This window comes from Protomyctophum bolini (assembly GCF_963924005.1).
Source record: "Protomyctophum bolini genome assembly, chromosome: 4".
Classification (NCBI taxonomy): Eukaryota; Metazoa; Chordata; class Actinopteri; order Myctophiformes; family Myctophidae; genus Protomyctophum; species Protomyctophum bolini.
Genome location: NC_137865.1, coordinates 45,411,593 through 45,431,636, shown reverse-complemented (window position 1 = coordinate 45,431,636; position 20,044 = coordinate 45,411,593). Strand labels below are relative to the sequence as shown.

At 43.9% G+C, this 20,044-nt stretch overlaps 1 protein-coding gene across 1 annotated transcript in view; it reads left to right on the top strand.

Moving 5' to 3' along the window:
* Positions 1–266: 266 nt before the first annotated feature.
* Positions 267–20,044, top strand: part of syt9b (synaptotagmin IXb) — a gene marked incomplete at its 3' end in the record, with an annotated part of 34,593 nt that continues 14,815 nt past the window's right edge. Inside the window, exons 1-4 of the mRNA XM_080761243.1 lie at positions 267–423; positions 18,079–18,254; positions 18,564–18,784; positions 19,323–19,863. Of these exons, the coding sequence (XP_080617369.1) occupies positions 276–423; positions 18,079–18,254; positions 18,564–18,784; positions 19,323–19,863 (1,086 nt within the window). The 5' untranslated portion in view covers positions 267–275. The remainder of the gene's footprint in view (positions 424–18,078; positions 18,255–18,563; positions 18,785–19,322; positions 19,864–20,044) is intronic.

Genomic DNA, 20,044 nt, shown 5'->3' with positions numbered 1-20,044 from the left:
ACCCTGTGGCTGACCAGCTGTGGGATATAATAAAACGTCGCAATTTCGGGATTTGTGAAAACTTGTCACAACTAAAAATCTTCCAAGAGAAATACTAATAGCGCGGTCAACAACAACAAACATGTCTCTGTTTCTTATAGAAAAATCGCCTCATTAAGTTCCGCCGAAGTGCAAGTGATTGGAGCGCAGCAGGGGCTGTTTTTAGAGGGTGTGAGCGCGTGAAAGACGTCGGCGCGCGGAAGAGGGATCAGCCGGCGTGAGGATGCTGGAGGGCAATGCCTGCAGAAAGAGAGGATGAGATTTGTCGAAAGGCACTGGAGCTGCTCTCGGACCTGTGCTCCAAGGGAGAGGTGCAGAGCGACAACTGTCTGGACTTCATCTATTACTTCAGGGACTTGGCGAGACCACGTTACACAGACTCAGGTGAGCCTGCGTGTGCTTCTTGTTGTATATACGGTTGTAGGCTACCTGACAAAAGTCAAGTATATGCGGTTGTACCTGACAAAAGTATACCCTCTCTCAACATGTTTTGTTTACACTTATGGTGGTTAGAGAATTTATATGCAGGCCACATTAGCCTATAATTGTAAATTTCCTTTAGTACGGTGACGACTATATAGGGTCTACTTTACTATACATTTACATTTATTTTAATTATAAGAAATACAGTTATCCAAGCTGCATCAGAGGCTGCTGCTTTAATGATTACATTTCATAAGATCTTTCCCTGCAAGATCCTATAAAATGTAATATAACATGTAATCATTAAAGTTATGCTGATGGGCATATATATATATATATATATATGGCAGCACACACACACACACACACACACACACACACACACACACACACACACACACACACAGTGATGTAATTACTAAATAGGTTTTAAATGTAATGGGTCCCGGGACCCAGGGGTGGTCTTTTAGATGGGTCCCTGCAGGGACATTTGATGATGAGTCCTACTTCAACAACGTTAGAGTACAGTATAAAGTACAGTATTTCATCGCTGGCTCCCTGGAGGGTGACATGATTTCAATTTGTGAGTCACTCACACGGTCACAACAGATTGTTGTATAGCTGAGGCTATGGTGAGACTTGTTTACTGATGCAAGCTCGCAATTCATTTCCAATGGGAGTCACATGGTTTGACACAACATTGTTGTTGTATGAGGGGGAGGGGGGGCAGTCGAAACACAGCCGAAAGCCGTACAACAAAAATGTTGTGTCAAACCATGTGACTTCCATTGGAAATGCATTGGGGCGGCCATGACACTTTGTTTACAGCATCCAAAAATGTTGTATTCTAGATCGAAGGTTAGGTGTGAGTGAGGCCTAAGGCTTCACTCACACCTTTCGATCTAGCATACACCCTCTCTCTCTCTCTCTCTCTCTCTCTCTCTAGCAGGCAACAGTGCAACTGTCTCTCTGTTTCTGGCACAACAGCGCCCCTACTTGGTGCTCATTAACGTCACCTAGGTAGTCACATAGGTGAACCAACACATAGGTGAACACGGACATTGCTGTTCCTTGGAGTGGTTGCACCACTCAAAAATTTACACTCTCGAGCTGAGTAATGGAACAGCATGCTTTTGGTAGAGAAATGTGTTCCCACGTGAGAAGATGTTGCTAGTCCGATTGTTCCAAACTTGATTTGTGTGTGTGTGTGTGTGTGTGTGTGTGTGTGTGTGTGTGTGTGTGTGTGTGTGTGTCGCACGTGTACGCAGACAGGCACATACATGCAGCTATGTTGATTGTTGTCAGATTGTCCCATTTTAGGGCACACCAGCACAAACACATATTTACAGTGCAGTACATGTCTGTGAATGCATGGTACAAATCTGTGTTTGCATGTTTGTTTTGGATATAATAGCAACATGAGGCCTGGCTGATATATATCCGTAGAAACATTTTACTACGATGCATTATGTATGATAAAGAGAGGAAGTTCAAGCAGATTGGTTCCCTGGAGGAGCCTTGACCCATTTCCTGTTGTATTAGACTGCTGCTCATATACCGTATAGCCCTTCTATCCACAACAAACAACCATCTGAGCAGAGCAGAGCAGAGCAGAGCAGAGGAGAAGGGGAAGGGGAAGCATGGAGTCCTCATAGTTCTAACATGTATTTTCTCTATTATTAATGTGTCGTTTTTGAATTGGGGTGGGGAGGGGGGGGGGGGGTCGCGACTTGCGAGACATGACCAAAGCATTTCCGGGGGTCCCGTTGAGAACCCCTGATCTATATACAGTACTGTAGTCCTCACATGCAGCTCTATCCACCACAAACAGTTGCAGAGCAGAGCAGAGGAGAGGTACAGGGGGAGCTCTACTGTATATACAGTAGTCCTCAGGGTTCTATATCCACCACAAACAGACATCCTTCCCCACAGAGCAGAGAAGAGCAGAGCAGAGCAGAGGAGAGGTACAGGGTTCTATATCCACAACAAACAGACATCCTTCCCCACAGAGCAGAGGAGAGGAGCAAGGGAAGCTCTGTTACACCTCACAGTTGTATCCACAACAATCAGCCATACATGCATTCCAGGGGGTTCACAGATAAATCATTGATAGTGAAGAACCAAATGGACATGTGGACACTTATCACTCTGTAACTCTGAGAGTCATGGGGGTCTGTGGCCGAAGGCATACCGAACTGGGGGGTCCTTCAAATGTGAAAGTTTGAGAGCCACACAGAGAGTCACAGATGACTGACGTCATAAAGTCTGGACTCTGAAGTCCCAGATCCACATGGAAGCCACGCTGTTATTAACCGCATTCTTGTTACACTCAGAGTATTGACATTCAATATTTCGCTGGGGCGGCAGGGCCTCAGGGGTATAGAGTGGCTGGTTGAGCGGCCAGATGGGAACCGCGAGATTCCCAGTCCGATCCCCCGGGCTCCCCCAGAGTTAGTGTCAAAGTGTCCTTGAGCAAGACTCTGAACCCTAATTGCTCCTGATGAGCAGGTTGGTGCCTTGCATGTTTCCCCCATCATCGGTGTATAAATGTCTGCGTGAATGGGTGAATGTAATATCCCAAATAATTAGCAATGGCTAGTTTCTTTACATAATCAAATCTAAATCTCAAAGGGTGATTCAGACAATAATGCTCAATGTGGAAACAGCATGCAGGAATAATTTTCATCTCTTGGTTTTAGAGTCCTTGGATTCATTAAAAGTTGATGAGAAATGGCTTAGGTGTCATTACACATTCCATTAGGTATTGTTGTTGCCAGGCAACGTGGACATTATTGGATTTGGTTTGGAATATTTGAGCGACCAGCGATTTTATGAATGAGCTCATGTTGTCTTTTCTCCTTCCTCCTGAGTGTTAATTTAACTCTGAGAGTGCACAAATGGAGGCATATGGAAACTTACTCATCTGGAGCTCAGAAGGCACCAATAACTAAGATGCTTATGGGTCCAATGTGGTTCAATATGTAGTACACTCTCAGAGTTACAAGTTAAGTGCTATTTTTCTGTTAATACAAGTGTAAAATATAGCTCCATATTGATTGGCTGATGACTGGCAAGTGGCAACCCACCTGAACATGTATTTTCTGCTTATTAATGAGGTGGAGAGACGGGGAGACTCCTGATACTGAACAAAAGCTATAGTGCTTAAACCTTTTAACAAACGTTTTGTTTTAACCAAAACATATCACTTACACCTTTGATTTAACACCCAGGATTTTACTGTGTGTCTCTTTGGATTCTACTGTACAAAAGTCATCATTTAAAGTTGGTTGTGGCGCCGTTGTGCACCAACCAAATAATACCCGATCTACAAGCTCATACTGTAACACGTTGCACCTTAGAGAGCATTCTTAACTTGTAGAATGTCTATTGTGGGTGCACGCCGTGATGCGCAACCACATATAAATCAGTCATAAGCCTTCACTCACCCCCCCCCTCCCCCCCCACACACACACACACACACTCCCTCCATGCCCCTGCAGTGCACTGTATACATCACTGTGTATTCACACATTCCCCTCGCTTCCATCTGTCAGAATGGCAGATACTGTATTCATAAGCAGGCCTGGAGGCATTACATCACATAACCGCATCTGCTCTTCCTTCAAAGCACCAGATAGAAGGGGTTTCCAGGGCACATTGTCCCTGCACACATTTGGGGCCATTTATACACTCACTCTTGGAGTACGTGAGCGAGCGAGCACTGAAGGATTTGACTGTGCGCCGCTGGCCCTTAGCTCCACATCCGCCTGGCCCCTCACCTCCCGTTATTGTCCCGTATTGACCCACTGCTGACATGGCTGTTGTAGCTTTATTGAGCTGTACGCAACACCCGCCTCCCCGGAGGCAAGAGGACATATAGTTTAATGAGACAGCCCCGGCCTGCCTGGGGGCCTCTTCCCTGTCTGTCTCAAGCAGGCATTATATGCCCTGCGAAGGAGAATAAATCGTCCATAAGGATTGCCATCTTCCGCCCAATATCCTCTTCATGATAATGCGGACAGACAATAACCCGCAGACTAATACCTCATGCCTCAAAATATTGGTTTGGTAGAAAGACTTTGCAAACTAGCATCCCTACTTTGGGCATTAGAGGCAAAAATCACAAAAAATAAAATAAAAAAATAGAAAAAGCAGATCTAGAAGCTCACAACACGTTTAGTTTTGCTTTCTTCATTTGTTTATTTTTATAATCTTGTTACTATGATTTATAATATTGCTTTGTTTTAACTGCCTGTAACTTGATTGTTGACTCCTATGTCCAGTGTTTGTGTAAACACAAACATTGAAGACGAGAGTGAGGACGCAAATAGTGATTGGCCGAAATGAGATGATGTATGATGATCTATAATGATAAGAGCGCCCCTCACTTCACACGGGTGTACTATCTGTGATTTGACTCTACCCTCTATTCTTGGTCTATGCCATATGGGTATAGTGGTATAGTGTGCCAGAAATGAACAATGCCCTGGGAGACATACTGAAAGGGCCTTGATCAGCACCAGAAATACATTTGTTTCAGTGTAAACAATAACACAATATCATGCAGCAATAGTGAAAAATGAACTAGGTCAAACAAGCACATCCTGGAGTCAGCTGGGATAGAATTTCGTACCATTTTCAGAATGTATCTGGATTCTAATGAGGAGTGGAACGAGGGGTGGGCCGTGTTATGTGATACGAATGGGAATGTGTGCTCAGTGTGTTGTTAGTCAAACTTAATTGGATCAACGAATTGTAATTCTCCAACATAGAAATGTATAGTGGTGGGAAAAAGTACTGTATCTAGGGTGCAAATACAGTATGTAGGCCTATATACAGTAGGGCTGAAGTGGTTAATTAATGGTCTTACTGGTTTTCAAACCAGTAAGACGCGCAAACGCGGGAAGCGAACGCAGCTCGTACATATTTGGGTTTTGGACGTATAGCTGCTTTGGGGACTCCTTATTGCGAACGCAGTGAGCACTTACTATGAGACCTAGCAGATCATGTCTGTCTGTGTGTCTGTGTGTCTGTCTGTCCCGCTATACGTCCAAATATGGAGTGTGTTGCATTAGCAATCACTCAGCTCCATATATGGGCACAGCAGATCATTGCGAATGCAGTGAGCACTTACTATGAGACCTAGCAGATCATGTCTGTCTGTGTGTCTGCGTTCGCAATAAATGTAGTGGCGTAAAAGTACAATATTTCAATCTGAAATGTAGTGGAGTAGAAGTAAAAGTATTGACAATTGGAAATAGTCAAGTAAAGTACAAATACCTCAAAATTGTACAGTACTTAGGTAATTGTACTTAGTTATTTTCCACCACTAAAACTGGATCAACAAATTGTGATATACTCCAACATGGCCAATAGGCTTTATAGGAGAAATGTAGTTTATATTTATATCGTTGCTGTCGGGCAGAATGCTTTCATCTATCTTCATCTTTTCATGTTTTCTCAGGGATGAGTGGCCTATTTTACACTGTGTTGAATGACTGTGTCACACGACTCACACACGCATTGTGAACTTGCAGATTGGCTGGTTGAAAACGGTATATATTTTTATATTTTGTTTTTGTACACTATCTGGCATCTGCACTTTCGTTCGACGAGCGACATCATATGAATCGACTTCATACAGGTGCATGGTCAGAGCATCAGATGGAATGGTCACTGGTCAGGCACAAATTTGTGCATGGACGTGTATGCCTGTGTGTGTGTGTGTGTGTGTGTGTGTGTGTGTGTGTGTGTGTGTGTGTGTGTGTGTGTGTGTGTGTGTGTGTGTGTGTGTGTGTGTGTGTGTGTGTGTGTGTGGTGTGTGTGTGGTGTGTGTGTGTGTGTGTGTGTGTGTGTGTGGTGTGTGTGGTGTGTGTGTGTGCGTGCGTGCGTGCGTGTTTGTGACTGTTCAACCAAGAAGTAAAGCTTATCTCCAGTGAGAATGAGAGGTATTCATAGCCTTCTCCTGCCATCACACTGGGCGCAGTGGACCGATGGTATAACCTGCACGCACATGCATGCACGCACACACGCATGCGCACACATGCACGCACACACGCATGCGCACACATGCACGCACGCACACTACTTGCTTTATTTAAAGGAGAATTTCGGGCTACAAGGCTCCTAACCTTTTTAGAAATTGTATAGTTGTTACATCCCCACCAAAGAGGTCCAGGTGTTATTTTGTGCAAAAACACATTATTGGCTATTTCCCCTAGCTTTTTCAACAAGTTCTTCTAAATCTCGATTAACTATTATTTTATAATCTACATTAATGAACGTAATAAGTCTCCAATTATCTAAATTATAAGATGACCCAAGCGATATAACACCATGGTAAAAGGATGAATGCATTTTGCCTTCCTTGATTCCATCATTGTATACAGAGGTTAGCAGGTCAACTAATTGCACATATAACACCATGGTAAAAGGATGAAAGCATTTTGCCTTCCTTGATTCCATCATTGTATACACTATACAGAGGTTAGCAGGTCAACTAATAGCACATATAACACCATGGTAAAAGGATGAATGCATTTTGCCTTCCTTGATTCCATCATTGTATACACTATACACTACAGAGGTTAGCAGGTCAACTAATTGCACATTGCACAGGTGCATAGGCCAGTGGACATCAATGAAAGGAATGAAGATACACCCGCACACTGTGTCTGCTCGGTACACGAGTCTTTTCTTGTAATAATGGTCCAGGGTCCCTGGAACAACATATTTTCAGATGGGGGTCGGCAGCCAATTACATAATTGTTGGTATCCTTGACATGAAACCACTGACATAGAATAAAGCAAAAGAGGTCTAACGTTACCGGTTATTTTATAATGGCTGAGAGGCGTAGTGAGACACGACGTGTCTCCTACCCTTTCAGCCATTATAAAATATCCGGTAAGCTGGGACCTCGAGTGGCTTATTGCTTTTCTAAAACGGTTACAAACATATAGCAAATTAGCAATATTAACCTCAAAACTATTCCTAATTCACAAAAGTAGCTACACTTTGCGCCGCTTTGCTCCCACCAGAGCGAGCCACACCTAGTTGTTTTTACTCAGACGGGGGAATAGGAGCCACTTGATGTTTATACGAGGCCGCTCGGAGCCACACATTCACAGTCATACGTATGAGCACGGACGGTGCTAGACGCACGCACGGCCAGTGTTTGTAAGGCAATCAAGTGCTCCCCTTCCCCAGTTCAGCCATACAGAGCTGTGGGATCAATGTAACGCAGCTGGGAATGATATAAAGTGATTGAAGGTGTGGATTATCGTGAGATTTACCATGGCAACCAGCCCATCGGAATCAAGTATTGGGACAAACCGTTTTAGAAACAGTTTTTTCCAGAAAATGATTTAGAACAATGATTAAGACATATTGGGCTGTATTTTGCGTGTCTTAAGTACCAGGTCTTACTCCCTAACTTGAATAAACTAAAGACCTGGATGCCTGTCTAGACATAACGCACTGTGTTTCACCCATGCAACTGTCATAACAACTGTCAGTTTGCATTTGCATGAAATACCATGTTATTGCGCAACTAATTTCACAGTGATGCAAACAGTACAGTACAGTACAGTACTTTTCACTTCACTTCACTTTCAATGTTTTATTTTTGGTCTTCAGTTCATGTACAGAATGAAACGGTATATAAATAAAGATACGATGACCAAAAAAGGTGTAGGCTGAAGCGAATTAGCTTATTTTGCCTACCCTTACCAACTACAAATAATATGACTGTAATGTATAGAGACTGCATACCGTACATTACACCTATGGTGTGGCCATCAGATGGCACTGTAGTACAACACACACACCAGTGCAGCTATGCAATACGCAATACGCAATGCGCGGCACACACATCCCTACACACACCAACAACCACACACGGGTTCATCCACTCCGGTCAACGGCTTCAATAAACCTTACAACTGAGAACTGTAATCGCTCGTCCTGCCTGGACTGCATACATTACACCTATGTATGGTGTGGCCATCTGATGGCCACACCATACATAGGTGTAATGTACAGTATGCAGTCTAGAATGATTCACATCTATACATTACAATGACAAACAAAGAAAACAAAAACAAAGTAAGTCTCTGTAAGAATACAGGAAAAAACTAAAAAACTGAGAAAAAACTAAAACATTTCTTTACAGTACAGTACAGTATGCCAGGGGTTCTCAACGTTTTTGGCCGGAAATGCTTTGGCCATGTCTGGCGAGCCCCACCCCGATCTACACACACGCCTGCTGTCCTGTGGTTACTTCTACTTTTGTTTTTAATATATTACCAGTAAGACGCCTGGGGGCGAGAAGTGACCTCGCCCATAAGGGGTCATGTGCGATGTCAGGAGAGGTCATGTGCGATGTCAGGAGAGGTCATGTGCGATGTCAGGAGACCTGGGCACGAGACCTGGCCACCATATATGGGGCTTTCCCCATGTATGGGGATTTTGAATGATATACACTGACTGACTTATCATATATTGCTCTTCCCATATATGGGCTGAATATTGATCACAGTCAAGGATCTCCATATATGGAGCATAACAGGGATTGCTAGTCTCCGACGGCAGCGCCTCTGGTGTTCGCTAGCCACTCTCTTACTATTCCACTCGGATATTGAGTTTGTGTTTCATTGTGTTGAATCATGTGTTGATGTGTCATTACTGTGTATTGTTCATGGATTATTGTATCTTTGGCTCTGCTCTGGGCGGTTGTTGATATCAGAGCTGTCTTGGTGCACAGATAATCGGAGATATCAAATGTGATATCAGATCTGTGTCTCGGTATGCAGATCATCTGATATCACATGAGCAGAGCCACGCCGCCATACTAACATGCAATAGCTTTGCAATAAATGGTCTATGGTCAATCTGAGCCGAAGTGTCTCAATTAACTAATTTTAGTGTTCTATCTAGGGGAAGATTTAGCTTAAAACAGAGGCTTAAAACCACACAGGAAAAATGGGTCCCGACCGACTGTTTGAGGATCCTATAAAATCTGGAGGCCGTTAAAAGTGGGTTGGATACTTGTTAACCTGTTCATTCAGAAAAGACTATCCCCCCCCACGCCTCAACAATCATCTTCATTACACGTTTTCATGACATGTGATATTTTGACCTTTCTGGTGTAAAGGGCTTGTATTTCTGTCAAACATCAGGAAGTGACATGCATGACTCCATGCGTTATTCAATATTTCTGCTGCCAGACCAAATGCACATTGCATGGTAATATTACACCTAGAACTAGCCCTGAAACATGACTGTTTATAATGACAGCAATGGTTCAACTTCAGCCTGTTTTTTGGGACTGCTACATTTACAGAGCAACTCAGATTAGTGGCCTTGTGGTTAGAGTGTCTGCCCTGAAACTGGGAGGTTGTGGTAGCCGGGTCATACCAAAGACTTTAAAAACAATGGGACCCAGTGCCTCCCTGCTTGGCACTCAGCATCAAGGGTGTGATTGGGGGTAACTTGGGTAAGTCCCTGCAACATACTAGCGTCATGTCCAGGGGATGTACTTGTACATCACGTTGCCTCACGCAGTCACGCTACAGAAACAGGAGATAGGCTCCTGCCCTATGGGCCTCATGCAGGCTCGGCAATGCTTACTTACATTTACAGAGCAAACGTGTACATAAACAGTCAGATTTTGCTCACCCAAGGTGCCACGGATGTTAGAACTTTCCTGGGTTTTTGAATAAAAAGCATTTTTATCCGACCGCCCGGCTATTTTTCCTAAAAAAGAAAGGTGTCTATTAGTTTGTATTGGAAGTGCGGTCAGTGTGCTTATAGTATATTAAACGCACCCAGTGTATAAGAGTGAATACACTTCCCAACCGATAGGGGCAACTAGTTGAAAGCCTGGCGTTCGGATAAAAAAGCTTTTTTATTAAACAACGCAACACACGGGTGCCAATAGCTGACCCAGGACAATTCTAACATCCATGGCACCTTGAGTGAGCACTTTATATTAGAAATCTGAACATTTCTGTACACGTTTGCTCTGAAAATGTGAACCATGACGCTCGTGATGTACTGGCGTCATGTGAACCATCTTCAATCTTTTACTTTCAGGGTTAAGTTTAATCTCAAATTATTTTATAACTGAGTTGTCAGTTGACTAAGGAAGGTTTTAAGTAACTCTGACAGTTAGGCCTACATTTGTACACTCCGCTTCCTTTGTTTTCTTTATTTCGTCATTATTCTATCTGCGTTATGTTTGATTCTGTTTAGTTTTTTTCTCCCGTTTCCTACGCGTTTGATTTGAATTGACCTAAAATCTTCCAGCTACGAGCATCTGGCAACTGATGTGGTGACATTGATGCCTGAATAGAAAAGCAATGAATCTTATTCTGCAACGGAGCAAGAGACAGACAGAGAGACATATACTGTAGTGTAGATGCACGTACACATATTGTACACACACAGATACAGAGCAAAGAAAAACATGACGAAAACTAATTCTGAAATGCACGTGTATATTGCATGTATATTGTGAAAGACGATAGCATTCACACATGGACAATAGCATACAGGATACTGTACATGCATGTTCGCACACACAGCACTCGGGCACTGACATAAATAAGTCATACATAGATCCTTGAAAAATCTCCCAGGGCCTGACAGGAGACAACTACTTGATGAAAGCTGATGCGTGTACAGTGTACACGGAATACTACACAGCAATCAGCTTATTATAGAAGATGGAGAAGTGCACATAATGGAGAGGAAGGTATATAAGACAGGAAAACCAGAGCGGCAGCTTAAATAGCGCCGGAAGTCGTTTTCCCTCATTCTCCTACCTAAACCCATCCTCTTAACCCATTCTGAACGGGAACCCGTTTTGGTGTTAGCATCATGTTATGCTTTAGCTATTGAAAAATAGCAGATCTACAAGCTCATAGCGCGCCACCGAGTGGCGCGCTACGAGCTTGTAGGTCTGCTATTTTTGAAAAATCGAAGAACGACTGACATTTTTTAGAATCTGATCTCGGGTCAGAATGGGTTCATCAGACCAGTGTGTGTCCAGTGGAAACGTCGTATGAATCTGATCTCAGGTCAGAATGGGTTAAAAGGTTCAATACCGATCAGCCTCTTTCCAGAATAGCTTGATAATCAGAGAGCCCTGTGGGGGCGTGTTGTCTTTTACATGCTGCCCCATCAAAGAGAGATTCAGACCACATCGATAAAAGGAGATATGAAAAAACTTCTGTCAAGACTTCCATCAGGAAAGAACATTTAACATTGTTGGAAAGAAAAGGAACACATAACAGTCCCTATAAGGTTTTAACGTGCCAGATTACATTATCTGTCTTTCCCAGTGATGCAAGCCTGCAGGCACTACATACTGTAGCTTCACAATTTGTCATAATAAGCGGTTGAGACGAATAACAGTCTAAGTCCACACTATAATTATCCATAATGTATGAATTATAGATGGGGTGTTCAGGACACATAGAACTTTTCGAGGAGGGGTCAGAATAAATTATCGACTTAGATAATTAGAATTCTCAACTGCATGGTGATTGCGGTGTGTTGTGTTTGTGTGCATGTGTTTCTTTGTTTGGGTGTGAATTTGTTTGACTTTCAGTCAAAAGGGGATGATCTCATGCTCTGAAATTCCATTCTCACATTCTTGTTTATTTATTGTATTTTACAAAGGTTTCCAAAGCCGTTTGCAAACATTCAACAAAATGTCATCGTGGAATAAAAAATTGATCCTTCAGGCAATTATTTCAATTATATTTAAAACTGTGCCGTCAGAATCTGTTCTCAAAGGCTTAATCAGCATATCTGATGAATTATTCAGGAATTGTTCACACTGCTTCTTCGACTGTGTTAAAGGTCTCAGTTTGAAAGCCTGTTATGTAGATATGTCTCTGAGAAAGACTGATAATATGAGGGAGATAATGAGGGAGACAGACATCTGGTGGTACCATTTCCTTCCGTATGCACACATTGCATACATTGTCAGAGCATTGTGTAACGACAACCAGACAATTCAAATAGTCACAGCCTTTTCTAAAAAGAATGTCTGACTTCCTTTGGGAAGGTGTGAAAGTGCTTATCATCAATTCAAAACTGCACTGGGTACAAAGTAAGAATCACCAGGTTAGGATCTGCTACCTTGATTGCAAGAAAACATAGCCAAGGAACCAACCAGTGTTGTTTTCGTCGACTAAAACTAGGACGAAAAATGTTCGTCGACGTCGACTACCTTTTCCACTGAAGAAAACTAAATGGAAACTTAATTAAAACTATGCTATGGTGACTAAAACTAAGACTAAATATACTGACGATTTCGTCAACAAATAAACACTAGACTAAAATGTTAGGAAGGGACTAGTGGACAAGAGTTCCAGTACAAGTCATTTTACACTTGGTTGCATGCTGAAAATAGCAGATCTACAAGTGTAGATCGGCTATTTTCAGCAAGTGTAAAATAAGTCATTATGACTGTTGTGATATACAACAGTTGTGTACTGAGAATTGGTACTAGTACGATAGCAACAAGGCCCGCAAAAATACATTTTTGTCGACTAAATCGCCTGTAGATTTAGTCAACTAAAATCTTATGACATTTAGTCGACTAAAACTAGACTAACACTAATACATCCCAGGAAACTCAAATGTGACTAAGACTAAGTGAAAACTATTCAGGAGACTATGACTAAAACTAAAATAGAAATTTGCTGCCAAAAACAACACTGGAACCAACGTAACTTTATAGAAGAAGCTTGTAGCTAAAGCAATGAAATAATCCACAGGGTTGCCTCGTCTGGACCTTTTGGTGATATGGTTTCTTGTAACTTCTTTAATTACATGAACAGCATCCTAATTCTGGGGCGAACATTCAGCAAAGAGGGTAATAAATGAGGGCCAATGAAGTATAGTATTTAAGTTTTAGTAAATCCAACAACGTACAATGAAGCTCATGAATATTCAACTCCCAACATTAATTTATTTTATGGTGACCCAGGACTTCCCCCGGCCTGCATGTGGATCTGGGTGTGAAATAATTTTACTATTATTTGATCAAACACAAACCGGTATGGCCCAATGTACACAGCAACTACAGCTGAATTCCCCGCAACTGTGCCAACTGTAAATAGGCATACATACACATATATCATCTCTGCGTATAGCTTTCAGTTCATCCCAGCTGGTCCCCAGTACATTACTGGAGGTGGCCGTCAAACTGTATGTGGTTCATTTGTCAAATCGGTATAGTTGGCTACTCCAATTAAAATAAGCACACATTGATGGATTGCCTGGAATATCATTGCAGAGCAGCTCTAGTATACAAGTAAGACGCGCAGACGTGGGAAGCGAATGCAGCTCGTGAATTTCAATAACAACAATTAGAATAAATGATGTATTGTTTATTTTACGATAAGTAAAAGTTTTTTTAAGTTACGTTTTTTTAAGTTAAGTTTTGTGTGTGTGTGTGTGTGTGTGTGTGTGTGTGTGTGTGCGTGTTTGTGTTTTGTGTGTGATACAGCTGCGCCCTCTGGTGACGGGCCAGTGGTGTTACAGTGTGACACACAGACACACAGACAGACAGACAGACAGTTTAGGCCAGCTTCTATAGTTAGTGCTCACTGCGTTTGCAATCAGCAGCTCATCCAGAAGGCAGGCCTGGTCTTCAACCTACCCATTGCCAATGATTTCCCACTTCTGTGCTCATGTGTTGACATGCGTCAATTCAAAACATTGATGATGAAAAGGCATAGCAACCACTCCCTCCCTGCCCATTTCAATCAGCAAGTACCTAACAGGATGTCTCTCTCCCTTAACCTACGACAACCAGGCCAACACTCCAATCTATACTGTAGCCATTTCTTCCTCCTGACTCCCAATATGTGGGGGTGCATAACTTCAAAACATTGATGATGAAAAGGCATAGCAACCACTCCCTCCCTGCCCATTTCAATCAGCAAGTACCAGCTAACAGGATGTCGCTCTCCCTTAACCTACAAGAACCAGGCCAACACTCCAATCTATACTGTAGCCATTTATTCCTCCTGACTCCCAATATGTGGGGGATTGGGGTGCATAACTTCAAAACATTGATGATGAAAAGGCATAGCAACCACTCCCTCTCTGCCCATTTCAATCAGCAAGTACCTAACAGGATGTCGCTCTCCCTTAACCTACGAGAACCAGGCCAACACTCCAATCTATACTGTAGCCATTTATTCCTCTAGCCGCAATTTGCAACTCTAGATTTGTTTTTATAATGGGATGAATCTAGAGTTGCAATACCCTTCATTGACTCCCCACTCATCCTTTTCCGTTTGCGATCTGCTTGTCTTAAACGACGTTAAACTCACCAACATTGCAGCTGTAGTTCAAGCTTGAATTATCCTCTTTCAATCTGCCGAGCTTGTTTTTCATAAAAATGTTATGAGCTACTTTCTGTCAAGAAGAAGAAATATTGGAGTTTGGAAGCGCTCGTTTTTATTAAGGGGTCACGCTGCTGTCTGCTGCATTATGTGCAAATGCGAAACAGATGCATGCAAGGCCGTTCAGTGACTTACGACGAGCGCTTCCAAACTCCAGCACTTAGAAAAATAATCACTTGCACAGAATTTCTTGACATAAAGTAGCTCATAACATGTCCACGGGGAAAAACAAGCTTGGCACATTGAAAGAGGTTAATTCAAGCTTGGACTACAGCTGCAATGTTGGTGAGTTTAACGTTGTTTAAGACAAGAAGATCGCAAACGGAAAAGGATGAGTGGGGAGTCAATGGAGGGTGTATTGCAACTCATCCCATTATAAAATAATCTAGAGTTGCAAATTGCGGCTATTCTTCCTCCTGACTCCCAATATGTGGGGGTGCATAACTTTGGTCTGACGTCCCAACAGTCCGACACAGATATTTTATATCTTTGGGTTGGTATATGCTTTCAATAGCTTCCATCCATATGCTGAAAAAAGGCAAGCTCTGCATGCACCAGGCTTCAGGGGCAGATTTAGCAATTACGGGGCTCCAAGCAAAGCTCAACTTTGTGGCTCCTGTCCCCTTCACATATATGCTGCTCGGACGGATGGATGATTAACATGACCACGGGGCCAGCTGGCCACTAATCTCTCAAGACAGATTCAGAGCTCAGCTCAGCAGCAGAAACTCACCATGATGGACCAGAGCTACCAGCCACCCAAATACCACCACTCACAGCAGCACACAGGACCCCAGACCCCCTAAATACCACCCACTCACAGCAGCAATGCAGTACAATACAGGCACACAGGACCCCAGACCCCCCAAATACCACCAACTCACAGCAGCACACAGTACAGTACAGGCACACATGACCCCAGACCCCCCAAATACCACCAACTCACAGCAGCACACAGTACAGTACAGGCACACATGACCCCAGACCCCCCAAATACCACCTCTCACAGAAGCACACAGTACAGTACAGACACACAGGACCCCAGACCCCCCAAATACCTAGCCGCAATTTGCAACTCTAGATTTTTTTACAATTGGCTGAATCTAGAGTTGCAATAACCTCCATCGACTTCCTATGCATGGTTTTGGTTTTGCATTGGTTTGTGACCTCCTGGTCTTAAATTACGTTAAACTCACCAACATTGCAGCTGTAGTCCAAGCTTGAATTATCCTCTTTCGATCTGGTGTCGCTTGTTATTCATAAAAGTCCCCGTAAAAAAAGTTATGCGCTACTTTCTGTCCAAAATATTCCACAACTATTATTCCGAGCCGCCATCTTGGATTTTTTCAACGTGCCATAAAACAAGACGTGAGGGGGAGCGCTTGTTTAATAGAATCTTACCTGCGCAGGTAAGACACCCAAAGAAGAGGCCGACACCCTAGGGAGGGAGGGACACTATTAAACAAGCGCTCCCCCTCACGTCTTGTTTTATGGCACGTTGAAAAAATCCAAGATGGCGGCTCGGAATAATAGTTGTGGAATATTTTGGACAGAAAGTAGCTCATAACTTTTTTTACGGGGACTTTTATGATAAACAAGCGACACCAGATCGAAAGAGGATAATTCAAGCTTGGACTACAGCTGCAATGTTGGTGAGTTTAACGTAATTTAAGACCAGGAGGTCACAAACCAATGCAAAACCAAAACCATGCATAGGAAGTCGATGGAGGTTATTGCAACTCTAGATTCAGCCAATTGTAAAAAAATCTAGAGTTGCAAATTGCGGCTACCAAATACCACCTCTCACAGCAGCACACAGTACAGTACAGTACAGGACCCCAGACCCCCTAAATACCACCTCTCACAGAAGCACACAGTACATATATAGCCCTATATGTCTGTGATGTTACATAATATTTCAGATATTCCACAATACACAGCCATAGATTTGTTCTATAGACTTACGGTTAGCAGCGGCAGAACGGCGGCAAGCATGTGGTAGGCGCTCCGTGTGTACTCACTCAATAGATAATTCCAAAGACTTGGAGTCAAATATAGTCCTCTAGTTTCATATCCATATGAAAGTTATGGCAGAAAACGTGTGTTTAGTCAAATACCTCCACTTTTACTCCGCTTCTCCTACACAACATTCTCTCTGGGAGAGGACTGGAGCCCGGAATGCTGGACTGAATTCACCAAAACTTCCTCTGAACACAAATGTCATCACAAATTGACCAGGGAATCACAAATGTTTGGGTGACACAATTGTTTGGGTGACACAGGTGGTGTGATTGATTACCCAGCACCATTCAAAACGCACCTGGAAATTGTCAATTGTCACAATTGTCAAGATGGCATCAATAGAAATCTGATTTCCTCTTACAACCATGTGCACATTTCAAAATAAGAGTCTATTATTTGTAATGTGATTATTCAACATCCTTTTGAAATCGACCTACTGGAAATAGAAGTAGGCCTAGCTTAGGTGAAATTACTTCATGCTATTGGAAATAAATCAATGGGCACTTGAATCATTGATTGTCAGGGGTCAGCCAGGGGCCCCCTATGTCTTCGGGCTCCACGCAATGGTGTGGTTTGATCCTTATTGTGAAGGGGTCCAGTGGCCCAATTGTGCCATGAGGACATTTTCCTGGCAAATAGCCAATCTACAAGCTCATAATGCGCCGTGAAGAGACGCGCTGTGATCCTGAAGATCTGCTATTTTCACTAGTTTTGGCCCCGGCAAACGTTTAAATGTCTCTTTTGGGTCACGGGCAAAAAAGTTTGGGAACCACTGAACTAGAGAGAGAGTTAGACAGCACTCTCCACAAGCATCAAAACACAGAATGAGACATTTATCTTTTGTTACCGCGATGTTCCATCCCTTCAGTAGAGTTCTACTTGTGCAATCTATGCCAGGTCCCTGCACACCCCCCCACTCTCTTTATCTCTCTTTCCAGCTGTCCCTCAGGTTGTCAAACAAATAAGCAAGCAAACAAACACATACACACACTAAAGTGACGGACATAACAAAAAGAGTGAATTAATAATGCATATTGCATCAAATCGGAGAGGAGACAGATGTGTCTCTGTGTCTGTTGTTGTGTAACAGACACAGAGACACATCTGTCTCCTCTCCGACTTGAATTCACTCGTTTCTCTCTGATCTCTCTCTCTGTCTTTCCCCAGATGTCTCGGTGAGCCTGTTGTCCCTCCTGGTGACCACGTGTGGTCTGGCTCTGTTCAGTGTGTCCCTGTTCGTCTCGTGGAAGCTGTGCTGGGTGCCATGGAGCGTCCGCTTCCTCCCCGACGGCCTCAAGGGGCCTCACTTCCTGGGTGGAGACCAGCAGCCCGTCCTAACAGAGGTAAACAGAGCTAACTGTTGGACATTGAAAAACACTAGCGGCGGTTCCTGTGTTGCGATACATTGAAATCGGTGACCTATGAATACGGTTTTGACGGAAGCTACAGCTGTACCTATTTGAAATAGTCTCTGCAGGCTACGGGCCACTAAGTTCCATTGTTAATCCGGGCCCCGAGTATCCCAAGCACGTTTCACGTCTCGACAAGTTGATTTTCATACCGTACTGAAACGATTGTGAAGTACAGTAGTAGACACATGAGCTAATGATTAAAAAACATTGGTTAAATATCTCTGTGTGTCGTGCATGCAGGTAGATGGCGATGAGAGGGAGTACAGCGAGGACGGCTGCGTTAAAGAGACCACGGCGCTCCCGCCTTCCGCCGTGGCCGTCCTGGAATCAGCCATGAAGATCAGCCACACCTCGCCCGACATTCCCCTGGAGGCGCAGAGCAAGGTGGAGAAGAACCACGTCCACACTCTGGCCAGAGACAGGGTTCAGAGACAGACCACAGAGCCCACATCGTCTGTACGGTGAGTGAACATTGACCGCGTTGCACACGAAGCAGATGTGACGACGGCTGCGGTGTGTTTACCGATGTGGAAGACCCAGGTTTGTACGCCAGACATGATGTCACATTCAGAAAACATGCAATAGTGTGTAGAGTGTAGAGCAATGCTGTACACAGAGATACTGTATGCACATTTGGACAGGTTTTCACGTGAAATCTGAACAAACAAACACATAAACTGTTTAGCTTCATGTATTTTGCTTTGACCAAGCAGCATAAACCACACTGTTGGTTGGTCTGTAATTGTGAACAACAATGTTCATGTAGTGCCACAATACAACAACATTGATGGATGTCCCTGTGTCCTGGTTGGCGGAGAGGGCAAGCATCAAGTATTGTAACGTAAACATGGATATAAAAGTACATGGCTTTGTAACTTTTACCGACAGCATCGTCAGTATGATTACATCCTCGCACATACGTACAGCCTCTCTAGGCAAACTGTTCGCACGCTCGCAGCGTGTCACAAATGACTCGAGGTTCTTGTTCTTCTGTTACAGCCACAACTCCATCCGTCGCCAGATGAACCTGTCCAACCCGGACTTCAACCCCGCCCAGTTCCAGCGCCAGGAGTCCCTGTCGGGCCTGGGCCGCATCAAGCCGGAGCTCTACAAGCAGCGCTCGGTGGACGGCGAGGACGGCCGCCGGGACAACAGCTGCGGGCGCCTCCTCTTCATCCTGAAGTTCGACTGCGACATGGAGCAGCTGATCGTGAAGATCCACAAGGCCCTGGACCTGCCCGCCAAGGACTTCTCGGGCACCTCCGACCCGTACGTCAAGATCTACCTGCTGCCCGACCGCAAGACCAAGCACCAGACCAAGGTGCACCGCAAGACCCTCAACCCCGTGTTCGACGAGGTGTTCCTCTTCCCCGTGGCGTACGGCGACCTGCCGAGTCGCAAGCTGCACTTCAGCGTGTACGACTTTGACAGGTTCTCCCGCCACGATCTGATTGGCCAGGTGGTCGTCGACAGCTTCCTGGATCTCGCCGACTTCCCACGGGAGACAAAACTGTGCCGGGAAATTCAATATGTAACCTCGGTAAGATGCTCCACTTTGTCTATTTCTTTAATCATTAATCTCTCTCGCACTGCACGCTCATGCGCACACACACACACACACACACACACACACACACACACACACACACACACACACACACACACACACACACACACACACACACACACACACACACACACACACACACACACACACACAC